At 50.2% G+C, this 11,551-nt stretch overlaps 1 protein-coding gene across 1 annotated transcript in view; it reads right to left on the reverse strand.

The window, feature by feature from the left end:
- Window positions 1-4,748, reverse strand: part of UBASH3A (ubiquitin associated and SH3 domain containing A) — a 50,110-nt gene extending 45,362 nt beyond the window's left edge. Inside the window, exons 1-2 of the mRNA XM_075543350.1 lie at window positions 4,636-4,748; window positions 1,882-1,935 (exon numbers count right to left, since the gene is read on the reverse strand). Of these exons, the coding sequence (XP_075399465.1) occupies window positions 1,882-1,935; window positions 4,636-4,748 (167 nt within the window). The remainder of the gene's footprint in view (window positions 1-1,881; window positions 1,936-4,635) is intronic.
- Window positions 4,749-11,551: the final 6,803 nt, after the last annotated feature.

Below are 11,551 nucleotides of genomic sequence, written 5' to 3' on the forward strand. Positions count from 1 at the left end.
CCAATTAGAATCACCACTGGCTTAAAGTTAGACCTGGTCAGGGTTCTGGGCATGTCCCTTTGTCCTTTGGGGGTCCTGTTGCTGTGGCCTTGAAATCCCAGGCGCAAGAGTTTTTTGGAGAGGGGTCCCCACTGAGAATACACTAGACCCTTGAGACTCATTATCAGTATCTGCCATCCTGCTCGGGAAGGGTCTTTGTGAGGTCTGATGTAACGTTGAGAAAATAGATGACTCTTTTGAGCCATGTTAGGTAGACAGAAAAATTGTGTCGCAGATGGAGAGCATCTCCAGGTCCCATGCTTCCTCTGCATCGAGTTCCTGTTACTAGCCTGCTTAATGTTGTCAACAAGTTATCGTTAGCATGTGCTATTCACACACTATCCCATTAGTATAAGACCTGCCAGTGGTGATGCGGTTTGGTAGCTGGGTACTAAGCAAGAAGTCAGCGGTCCAAAGCCACCAGCCAGTCTTTGAGAGAAGACGTGGCAGTGCTTCCACAGGGGTGACAGCCTGGGGAGCCTTTCCCCTCTCTCTGCCCTGCTGGATTGCCGTGGGTCAGTGGAAAGCTTCGCTAGTGAACATTTATCACGAGTAGTGAGCACATGTGTTGTGATTAACCAAAGCCCTCCGTTCGTGACCGCCTCCCTCCTGGTGCTGCACAGTATGATGGGCTTGACCGAACGCATGTTGTGCACGCCGCCATGACAGGAATGTGCCAGAGTCCCACCATCCTACAAATAAATGCTCCAGGCTCCATCTGTTCCCCCTTCCCCCTCCTCAAGCCCTAGCCCATGACATCTTCACTGTCTCTTCCAGATTGTGGGGCCTGGCTTGGAACATTTGATTTCCAGGTGATATCTCATGATTGGATGCTCAGGGGTGGCAGATGGGCCGGCACTTGGAGGTTTGGACCCAGCAGCGGTGCCTCCAAGGAGACTCCTGGTGATCTGCTTCAGAAGGGTCCCAGCGGCCGAGACCCCCATGGGGCGGCTCTCCTCTGCACACATGAGGTCACCATGAAGTGGCATTGGCCCAACAACAACGAACAATAATGGCAACAACAGCAACATCCCTCTACGGGGGTGGGGGGGGGAGCATAGGGGTGGGGGTGGAGTTCCCACCCAGGGGATCCCTGGGGCAAGAGGAATGACATTTGGGGCTCACTGAGCTTGAAGAAAACAGAGGCCTGTGACCCTGCACCGGCATTGTGGTTGTGCATTGGGCTGCTAACCACAAGGTCGGCAGTTTGGAATCACCACCGGCAAGTTTGGACAATGACGCGGCTTTCTGCTCCTGCCAGGTCCTGGAAACTCACAGGGGAAGCCCTGCTATGAGTCAGCATCGCCCCAGTGGCTGTGAGATTGGGCTGGGTTTGCTGACAGTGAGTGGCTGCGTTGAAGGTTACAGTGGGTTCAGGGCATAGGAGCTGTCTGGACCCCAGAACCCCTCACCCCACTCCCCTGTAGTGGGAGTTTAAAGTGGGGGTCTCCAGGATTCACTACGTTGAGTGAACCTTCTCCCCATCGGGGCTCCTCAGAATTCTGGAGCCTACTCTCTTACATCGCATTAATTACTCAACACCCCATGAGCGTGGCTCTTCATTGACACACAGCTTGAGGACTGAATGAGGTTTTTATCTGAAGGCAGCGCTGCTCAAAGTTCGTGTCCCCCTTTTAAAGTGAGGGCTCCCTTTTCGCTTCTCTTCCCTGCGTGCTGGGTGGGGAGCGCTGGTGATCCTTCTGTTTAACTTTCACAGCGACCCCTCCCCCTCAGTCACTGAGCACTTCTCAGCTCCACCCTGGACAGCCAGCGGAAGCCCCCCCCCCAACAGGGCAGCTCAGGAAAAACACTCCCCAGGTCTGCATACCCAGCTCCACTCACCAATGCGATGCCTCTTCTGCCGTCTTCCTGCCCGTAGCTGCAAGTGCTTTGAGCCTGTAGAAAGCACACAACACAGGGCCACTCAGAGCCATGTCCTCTGTCTGTGAGGCCGGGCAAGAGCAGCCGGGGTGGCCCTTTGGCACATCGGACCTCCGTGTGTTCCCGTGAGGCCTGGGCCACCAGATGGCTAGAACTGGAGCTCGTGTGACCGGGTCTCCATCTTCCGTGGGCACCATCGTGCCCTCTTGGAAACACAAACCTGCTCACGCACTCCTAGGTTCTTTGCATGCTGTCCAGGAGCCTGGTGCCCTGGCCTCTGTCCACTCCTATCATCCTGTCTGTCTCCCCCATTCTTCTCCATACTCCGTGTCTCAAAGTAACATGGACCCTGTTACTTTGTGGGCCCTGGAGCTCACCATGCTAGGCCACATTTCTGGCCTTTGCTATGTGTTTTCCACCCCAAAGAGCCCCATCTCATTTTCTTGTGAGCCATACGGTTTTCATCTCTAGTCTTTTTGGGAGTAGATCTCGTTTGGTTGCTCCTGCTCTGTCTGAGTTTGGAAGCTCCATTAGAGCTTGTCCAGAACTACCAGGGGACCCGCTGGGATCAGAATGACCAGGGGACCCGCTTCTAGCATCGCAGCAACAGGCAAGCCACCACAGCAACGGAGGGTCAGCACAAATGAGCCTTTGGTCAGAAGTGGCCCTTGGCGGTGACTGCAACAGTGACTCAACCCTACCAGCGACCGACCTGATGGCTGACAGCCGTCACCACCTCACCGCGCCCCCCAAGAAACACCGTGAGACTCAGCTCACACATCACCTCCTCTGGACAGCCTTCCCTTCCCCATCCAGGCAGAGCGGCGAGCGGGCCTCTTGCTTGTCTCTCTTTCCTGTAGAGACCCTGTGAGGATGGGGTGGTGGAGGGGTGAACACATTTCAATGCCCAACTACCAATGGAAGGCTGGCAGTTTGAACCCACTTGGAGGCTCCTGGATGACAGGGCCCAGCTTCGAGAGCCCTAAGGGTCAGTTTTACACTGCACACTTGGGTGGCCGTGGCATCAGAATCAGCTCGATGGCAGCCGGCAGCACCAAGACCCTTTCTTTCATGGGGACCCTCATCACATTGACCTTTCCTGAGCACCCATCTGCCCTAGGCGGCCGAGAGCTCCTGGGACAAGGCTGTGCTCGTTCATGGCTGTGACCCGGTCCACGGTGAACTCGATCAAAGGGAACAAGTGGAGAATGGTGAGGGTCATCTACTTTGCCATCATCCACCTGTCAGTGTGTTGCACGTGGATGGCGTGCCTGCTGCTGCCATGCCGGAGGCTCTGCTTTCTGAATTTCAAATGCCAGCCGGGCCACCTAGGGTGCACAGGTTTCAGCGGAGTGCCCAGACTAAGGCAGGCTAGGGAGAAAGGCCTGGTGGCGCGCTTCTGAAAAATTAGCCAAGGAAAACCGCCTGGATCGCAATAGGGCATGGTCGAACATGCCGCTGAACAGCAAGCCCCTTTGTTCGGAAGGCACCACACAATGAACAGCTGTAACGGTGGACACCAGCACGACCATGGCCACGAAGAGGGTGCCAGATGGGGTAACCTTTCATGCTGTGGTACGCCAGGTTACCGTGACCCAGAGCCAATGCAGCGACACTTAACCAAGCCACAAGTTGCTCAGAAATCGAGTGTGGACTAGCTAGGGTGTAGGGAGGACACTCTCTGATCCATGTTGCGATTTCGGTAAATATCGATGGGGACATGGGTGCCTGGAGAGGTTCACCAAGATGCCTTAGAATGCACCCTCCCCAGTCCCCAATGTATCTGCTGCACAAGAGCGCCTGGCAGGGCTAAAGGACAACGATGCTACTTGGAGGGCTAAGGGGATCCAGGGCCTTGTCAATGGCCTCACAGGCGTGCTGGTGAGGGATCAGAAAGGAGTCTGGGTTTGAAGTCACTTCATTCAACACGGCTGGGGCTCGTTATAGGGTTGAAGGAGAGTTTGCCCTTCCCCAAACAGCAGGTCACCTAAAGTGTGTCTCCGACATCGTTCCTCCGGCAAATAGTCCCCCCAAAAGAAGTAGATTGGAGGGAGCTGTTGAACATGAAAGCTGGACTCAATACAAGGACAGAGGAGCTCGTGGCTTTAGGGGGTCTCTTCCCTCTCTGAACAGAGCAAAGGTCCTGTCCCTTGGGCAAGTTGGGCCACCAACACTTGGCCCGTCCTTTCTTAACCGTTTCTTTTCATTCTTCGCCACCCAAGAGACGTTCCGAATGGGTGTCCCCATTTAGAACACCAGCTCGTCGACCATTCTCCCAGCGCACCCTCCCCTCAGAGACTCCCTAGATGTGGGGGTCTTGAGGACCGGTGCCTGAGATGCCTTGAAATGCCCCCTTCAGCGTCTCTGAGCTACACATGGCATGCAGGCCCAGTGCTCATCCAAACCCTGCCTGAGATGGGGGTCAGCCACAGGAACAGTCACTGTCTAATCCCCCCAAATTTCAGGGGGACCCTCACCAGCCAGCCAGCCAGCAGTGTGGGCACTTAGGAGGTAAAGATGCCCTCATCTGCAGAAAGCTGGGAGGCCTTGCACGGAGGCGACATGTCGTGCTGCAGTGTGTACCCCCTCGACAGGAAGTGAGTGCTGTGAGCTGCCTGGCCTGCTGTGGCCTGGCTCCAGGACCAGGACCTGCTAGCCTGAGTCTCTCCCTGACTGGTTGGTGGGACCAGCGTCTGCCCCAGCAGTGGTACTCACGCGGTGTGTGCCGGAAAGCCCATGGCCAGCAGCGGCTCCAGGAGTGAGGAGGTGCTTCGGCCCTTGAGCTTGTTGGAGACCTTGGCGTAGAGCTGCGTCTCACCAGCTGCCATCTCTTCCTGCCACAGTGGGAGAAGGTTGCCTTGCAACCCGGAGCCAGTAGATAAAGAGGAGACTGGGAGGGAGGGGAGGCGAAGGCGGCTGAGAGAAAAAAACCTCAAGTCCCTTTTTGATCTTTCTGACAAAAGCGAATATCCTGTTTGCACAAGGTGTTGGGTTTCACGATCTTTGCAGAGTGTTGGAGGAGATTGTCTACCTGTGCTGCTTGTCCCCACCTGAGCTTACTGGTTCAGAAGGTCCAGTGGAGCTCCTGCCTGGCCTCAGTGTGGAGACTGACTGGGCTGTTTGTGTTTGAGGGAGAGTCTGTGTAAGTGCAGTGGGGTGGGGGGTAGGGGGTAGAGTCAGAAGTCTTTCCGCTGCCCCTTTCAGACCTCGAGAGATCTTGAGTGACCTTGGATCGGCGTCCCTTATCTGCAAAGAAGATGTTCAACAAAACACCGAAGCACAACTGCCAATGGATTGGGTTGGACCTGCGGCGACCTCAGGGGGGTCAAAGTAGAGCTGAGCCCTAAGAGGGTTCTCAATGGTTGATTTTTCAGCAGTAGCAGATCTCCAGGCCTTTCCTCCAAAGGACCCGGGGTGAGCTTGGGCCTCCAGCCTTTTAGCCACCCCGAGCTACTATCCCTCTGGTCCTTCTAGTTAGCCACTGGCTTTTGGGAAATACATAGCTTTTTAAATTGTACATGGAACATTCCTTCCGAAATGTTGATGTCTCTCCCTGGCAGCTTTGTGGAGTTGTATAAAGTGAGATCCCACACCTAACTCCACCCAGGATCTGCGAGCAAGCACCGCTCCTCTGCTGGGCGTGGGGGATTTTGACTCTCACGGACCTCCGGGAATGTGGTCACAGCTGTGTGGAGTGGGAGGGGGCAAGGCGGGCGTCTAGTGGGAAAGGGCTCAGGATGCTGCTCAGTGGCCTACAGTGCACGGTGAGCCCCACCACACAGAACGAAAGGGCCCCAAATGTCAAAGGTACTGAGATTGAACACCTCTGTTCTCGAGCCTTGCTAGTATCTGAGGAGCGCCCCCACCTCCCCCAGCGATTTCCTCCCTCCCCCACAAAGGTCACCGCTGTCCTCACATGCACGTCAGGCTCCCTGGATTTGAACTAGACCACATAGTGTGTCCTCTGGCATTAGTCCCAATGATGTTTGTCAGTCGGATCCCGGTTGTGATACTGCTATGGCTGTGTAGTGCTCCACTGGGCGAATGACCCAGAATTAAGCCATTTGTTCATAAACCTTCGGGTAATTTCCTCCCCTGCCCCCACGTATTTCATCAATTTTACTTATTTCAAAAGTTTTTTTAAACAATCTTCTTGACATCTGATTTACATATCACACAATTCTGTGGCTTAACTCTGGAGAAAGAGCTGTGTAATCTTCACGGCAATCAACTTTAGACCATGTTCTTCATTCCTGCACTCATTGTTCACACGCCATGTCCCACCCACCTGCCCTGCCGTAATGCTAACAAATGATGAACTCAATTATTATCGTTATCCTGGATTTCATATCCAGAAAACACCACCCCCATACAAAGCAAAGCAAAGCCCCAACAATAACAAAATAAAGCAGAGCAAAACCTCAGTCGAAGAGAAATGGATCCAAAGAGAGAAGAAAACAGAAGGTGTTCAATTTCAACCTAACGACGTCTGCGTTAATCACTTCCCAATGCGTTCTGTCTGATCACAAGGCTGTTCACATGCCTGTTGTGGTCGGGGGGGATTCACCCGGGGCTTAATCCACATGGGGACCCTGCAAACGGATTGTAGGCTTCCGCTGTCATCCGCACAGTTTTCTGCTCAGAATCTAAGCTCTGGTACAGTTCTTTGGGGTGTTTTGTTGTTGTTTATTGCTATGAACGAGGCTGCTGTGGACATTCTCGTACATGTCTTTTTGTGTCTTGTGCGTGCAGTTCATTACGAGTGGACTAGCTGGGTTAGAACGTATGTGCATAGTTTGTCAGAGCGCTGTTGTACTCACTTGTCCTCTGAGTGACATACCCAGGGTTCTGAATTTCAGCCATTCTAGTGGGGGTGTCTCACTGTGCCTCGAACTCGCCTTTTCCTGAATGACAATGATAGAGCGAGAGCGATTTCACAGGCTTCCTGGCCTCTGGGCTTCTCTTTGGGGGACCTTCCTGTTCCTATCTCCTAGCCCTTTGTCAACGCCAAGTTGACGGCATTTTCTTACCGCCTTGTGGAAACTCTGGAGAGGATATTTTGGTTGCATGAATTTATAAGTAATGTATTTTTTTCCCACACCATGGTTTGTCTTTGCAGCCTTTTAATGATGCCTTTATCCCCCCCCCCAAACCATTTAATTGGGAATTATACAGATAACATGTTGTTCCATAGTTCAGTGACATCAAGCAGTATTGTACAATGGCCACCACAATCAGTTTCCAAACATTCTTTTTCTTCCTGGACTCCTTGACATCATCTCCTTTTAACCACCCCCCCCCAATTGTAGCTCCTGCCCTCAAAACCCTTATTCTATTTGCTGTCCTGATAGGCTCATCAATCTTGGGTTTCATCTAGCGAAACACAGACAAAATAGACCAGGGCACCCCCCAAAAAAGCTCAGCAGAACTTTTGTAGTCCGCATTTTTCCCGCTAGGTGAGCACCCAGCAACTTGCTCTGGGTTAGTGTGTAAGTGCCACCCAGTGGCATTGCCTCGGAAAGTTCTATCTGGTCACAGTGAACTTTTTCGCAAAAACAGTTTTGCTCAAACCTAGTGTTTTGTGATGGCCGATTTAAGAGAACGGTGTGCAGCTATGCAATTTTGTTTTCTGCTTGGGAAAAAAAGGTTGCCAAACTTGCTGTGATGTTGAACATGGCTTACAAGGACAGTGCTATGGGAAAAGCTCAAGTGTACGAGTGGTTTACTCATTTCAAACAAGGGGAGATGCCAACTTATGACAAATCTCATTCTGGACATCTGTCAGCTTCCCAAACAGATGAAAACGTTGACCAAATTCATGCATCTGTGCTCAGAGACCGACGATGGACCATTGAAGAGATGAAAAAGTTATCTGGAATATCTTGGAGCTCAGCTCAGCACAGCAAATTTTAATAGAAGTTTTGGGAATGAGAAGGGTCACCACAAAATGTGTGCGTCGGGTTCTCAGTTGGACCAGGAAAAAGCGTCCAGTGGAAACGTGCCGTGCTTCAAAAGAACAGCTCCAAAGTGACCCAGACTTTTTCCCAAGGTCATTACTGGTGACGAGACATGTGCTGTTCTTATGACCCCGACACCAAACATCAATCAAGCCTGTGGAAGACGCCATCATCACTTCACCCCAAAAAGCTTGTCAAATGAAATCAAAGATCAAGGTGATGCTCGTTTGTTTTTTTATGTGAGGGGGATAGTGCATTTGGCGTTCATTCCACTAGGTCAGACTGTTAATCAACTTTCTATTTAGAGGTTCTGAAAGATTGCATAACAGTGTGTGACAGAAAAGGGGCTGATTGTGGCAGACAGGGGACTGGTTTTCCACCACGATAACGCACCTACTCACACAGCTATCTCAGTGTGCCAGAAAAAACAGCATGCCTCTCTTGCCCCATGCACCCTACTCACCTGACCTCGCTCCCTGTGCCTTCTTGTTTCAGCCAATGAAGCGGGACATGAAAGGACAGACATTTGAGGACATGGAAGAGGTGAAGAAAATTGAGGAAGCTGCTGTCAGCCATCCAAACACATGAGTTTGAAAAATGTTTTTAAGAATGGAGGGTACTTTGAAGGTGAGAAAGTTGTTTTGTAAAAAAAAAAAATACATAGTTTTTTGGGGAAAAATCTTTTTTTGGGTGTGGGGGTGGACATCCTCATATAACACAACCTCAAGAGGGTGACATCTCTCCATTGCACTGTTTGGTAACCAGTTTCTTCCTCTCCATCTATTAGGATAGAGGGGAATAACCGGAGGCTTATTTCTTATCTAGATCTCACAAATACATCTTGGGTCCCATAGCCTTCTGCAAACCAGAAGCTCACCATTTAGGCTCTGATTGAGTCCCTCCTTTGAGTTCCGAGGATATGATTTACAATTCTTTGGTCACTGTTGTTGGTGTGCTTCTTCCACGTGGACTTAGTTGACACCTCACTCAGACGACTGCTTGTTTAGAAACAAGTCTTTAGATGAAATATAAGTTCTTAGTTAGAATGAGATGTACTTTAACCAAAAGGTAATTTATGGGTAGCACTTTCTGCATCCTGTTCCAGAAGTTGTTGCCGAAGTTATCTTGATTTTTTCTAGCCTTTGCCTTTTCATATAAACTTTAAAGTTGGGTTGCCATAGTGTGGTGTGGGAGAGTTCAGAACGATTCACACAGAAATCCTTCTTATCTAATTATGTCTAATTGATTTTTTTTAAAGAAGTGGCCAGTGTGACCCAACGGGAGAAAGAAAAATCTTTCCAACAAATAATGTTGGCAAGCTGCTTATCAATTTGGGTAAAAGAGGGAACTTCAACTTTTACTTCATCTCTCACGCAAAAATGAACTCTAACAGCGTGCAAAAAAACAGTGTAACAGACACCCTTCCATCCCAAACCAGGGACCTTCTAATAGAATGTCTGGAGGAAAACGAAATCTTTGTTGTAGTTTTTGAAGACATAAAAAAACAACCCATGAGCTATAAAAGATCAATTCAAATTTGGATTTCACGATAATTTAAAACTTCTACATGTTGAAACATATCATTAAACATTTTTTAAAAAGGCAAGCAATAGACTGGGTGAAAGCATTCACCACCACCCCACACACATTACATACACATATATGTATACATATATGCTTCTGTGGAGCAGTTGCATGGCTGCTAAACCTTTCAGTTAGCAGCCCAATACTTATCCCCAGTGCTGGCAGGACCACACACACACACACACACACACACACACACACACACACACACTCCTCTGATCAATAAGAAGATCAACAACCCCGTTTGAAAACGGACAAGAGATCCAAGTGGACATGTGACAAAAGAAGACACCTCTCTCCTGAGGATGTGAAAAGTTGCTCAATGTGCTTAGTCATCGGGGAAAGGTGAATTAAAACCGCAGTGCGATATGAGAGTCCACTTACTAAAGAGCTACAATGGGAAGGACTGCCAGCAGGAAGTTTCAACAAGGCTGCTTTCTGTAAGTCCACCATCCTCACGGGGCCTCTCCCGACCGTCCCCCGGTTCACGGATCCAAACTTTGACTCACCTGTAACACAAATGTGAAAAAATTAGTTCATCTCATTTTATGATTTCTTTTGGTCACCTGCATGTCTATTCAGTCATGTTCTCCTGTCTACAATCATAATCACCAACTCATTGATGTATATGAAGCCTCTATTATACACTCAGCCTTATGCAAGTAGACAGCGTTGGGGCTTAGGAATGAGAATCAATCTTGAACGATGTCCCATTGGGAGCTTCACCATGATGTACATGCAAAAGCAAAGACAATGAACTTCCAAATCCCTGGCACGGTCTTTAAGTGCAAACAGCCGGGGACTGGAGAGAGTAGCTAGAGAAGCTTAATGCAGAATGTATACACTTGAAAAACACCTGGCTTTAATAAGTGTCATTCAACTGAAAGGGATTGACAAGTGTGTGGGAAGATACTGGGAAACAGGAGCATGAAAAAGAATTAAACCATGATTGTCGGACTATGTCTTTTTGGCTACTGTAATTGGCAAATCCTGCCATTTCTACCTTCAAAGTCAATCCTACTCCATCCAATTCCTACCATCTGTCCCGTTCAAGTCCCCCATCATCTGTGGCTCTGAGGGGGTCTACCTTCTGGAGCTCCATGTGGATGATGCCTTCTCACTGTTCTGATCCAACATGGTTTCTATCAAACAGAAACCATGCCAGAACTCTCATAGTGGCCCCATGGCCACCACTACCTCTGCATGTGTCTCTCCACCCTCATCTCCTTGTTCTCTCCCCCCTTGTACCTCTTGGGGTTCTCAGAGAGCCCCAAGTCTTTCTCTTCCGTGGACCTCGACTGCCCTTCCGTTTCGAACAACCTTCCCCTATGTTCTCAAAGCCCACTTCATCCTGACCTTGAAACCTCAGCTAAAATTCCACCTCCACCTAGGGGCCGTCTTTCGCTACCCGGGCCCCATCACTCCTTCCCTCCCTCAGCCTAATCTCTTCATAGCCCTTCTCACTCTCTGAGGTCACAGAGAGCTGACGCAAGTGCTGCTGCTGGGTCTCCTCTGCCTCCACATGCCTGGCATGGCAGGCGCTCAAGAAGTACGTGCTGAGAACATGGCTGTCTGATTCACCAGCTGGCTCTACTTCATGTGTATTCTAGTCAAAGGTCATCCTCACCACCGGACCAACAGACAACAAACACTATGCTAAGTGAAGAAGAAATAGAAGTTGTCTGGGTCGTCATTTTATGTGGATTCACAATAAAGGCAGCCAATTGTGTTGGGCAAACCTGCTGCGAAAAAAAGGGTGTTTTAGAGCTTTGAACAACGAAGGAGTCTCATGAATGACCAAGGTGGTCTTAACCTCTCCCCACTGGCCCCGGAGACCCGGACAATGAAACAGGAAGATGGAAAGGTCTCATCTGTCCTGTGGTGTCGGAGAAGGGCATCGCGGATCCCAGGGGCTGCCAGAAGAAAGAGCATGTCGCTCGTCGAAGAAGGAGCCCAAAGCAGAAGGTTGCTTAGAAGCTAGGATGGCAGACCGTCTCACTTTCTTGGGGCATGCTATCAGGAGAGCCAATGGCTAGGAATGGCCACCATGCTTGGTAACTGGCGTGTCAGCAAAAATAAAGAGAAGCTTC

The sequence above is a fragment of the Tenrec ecaudatus genome, chromosome 2 (genome assembly GCF_050624435.1).
Source record: "Tenrec ecaudatus isolate mTenEca1 chromosome 2, mTenEca1.hap1, whole genome shotgun sequence".
NCBI lineage: Eukaryota > Metazoa > Chordata > Mammalia > Afrosoricida > Tenrecidae > Tenrec > Tenrec ecaudatus.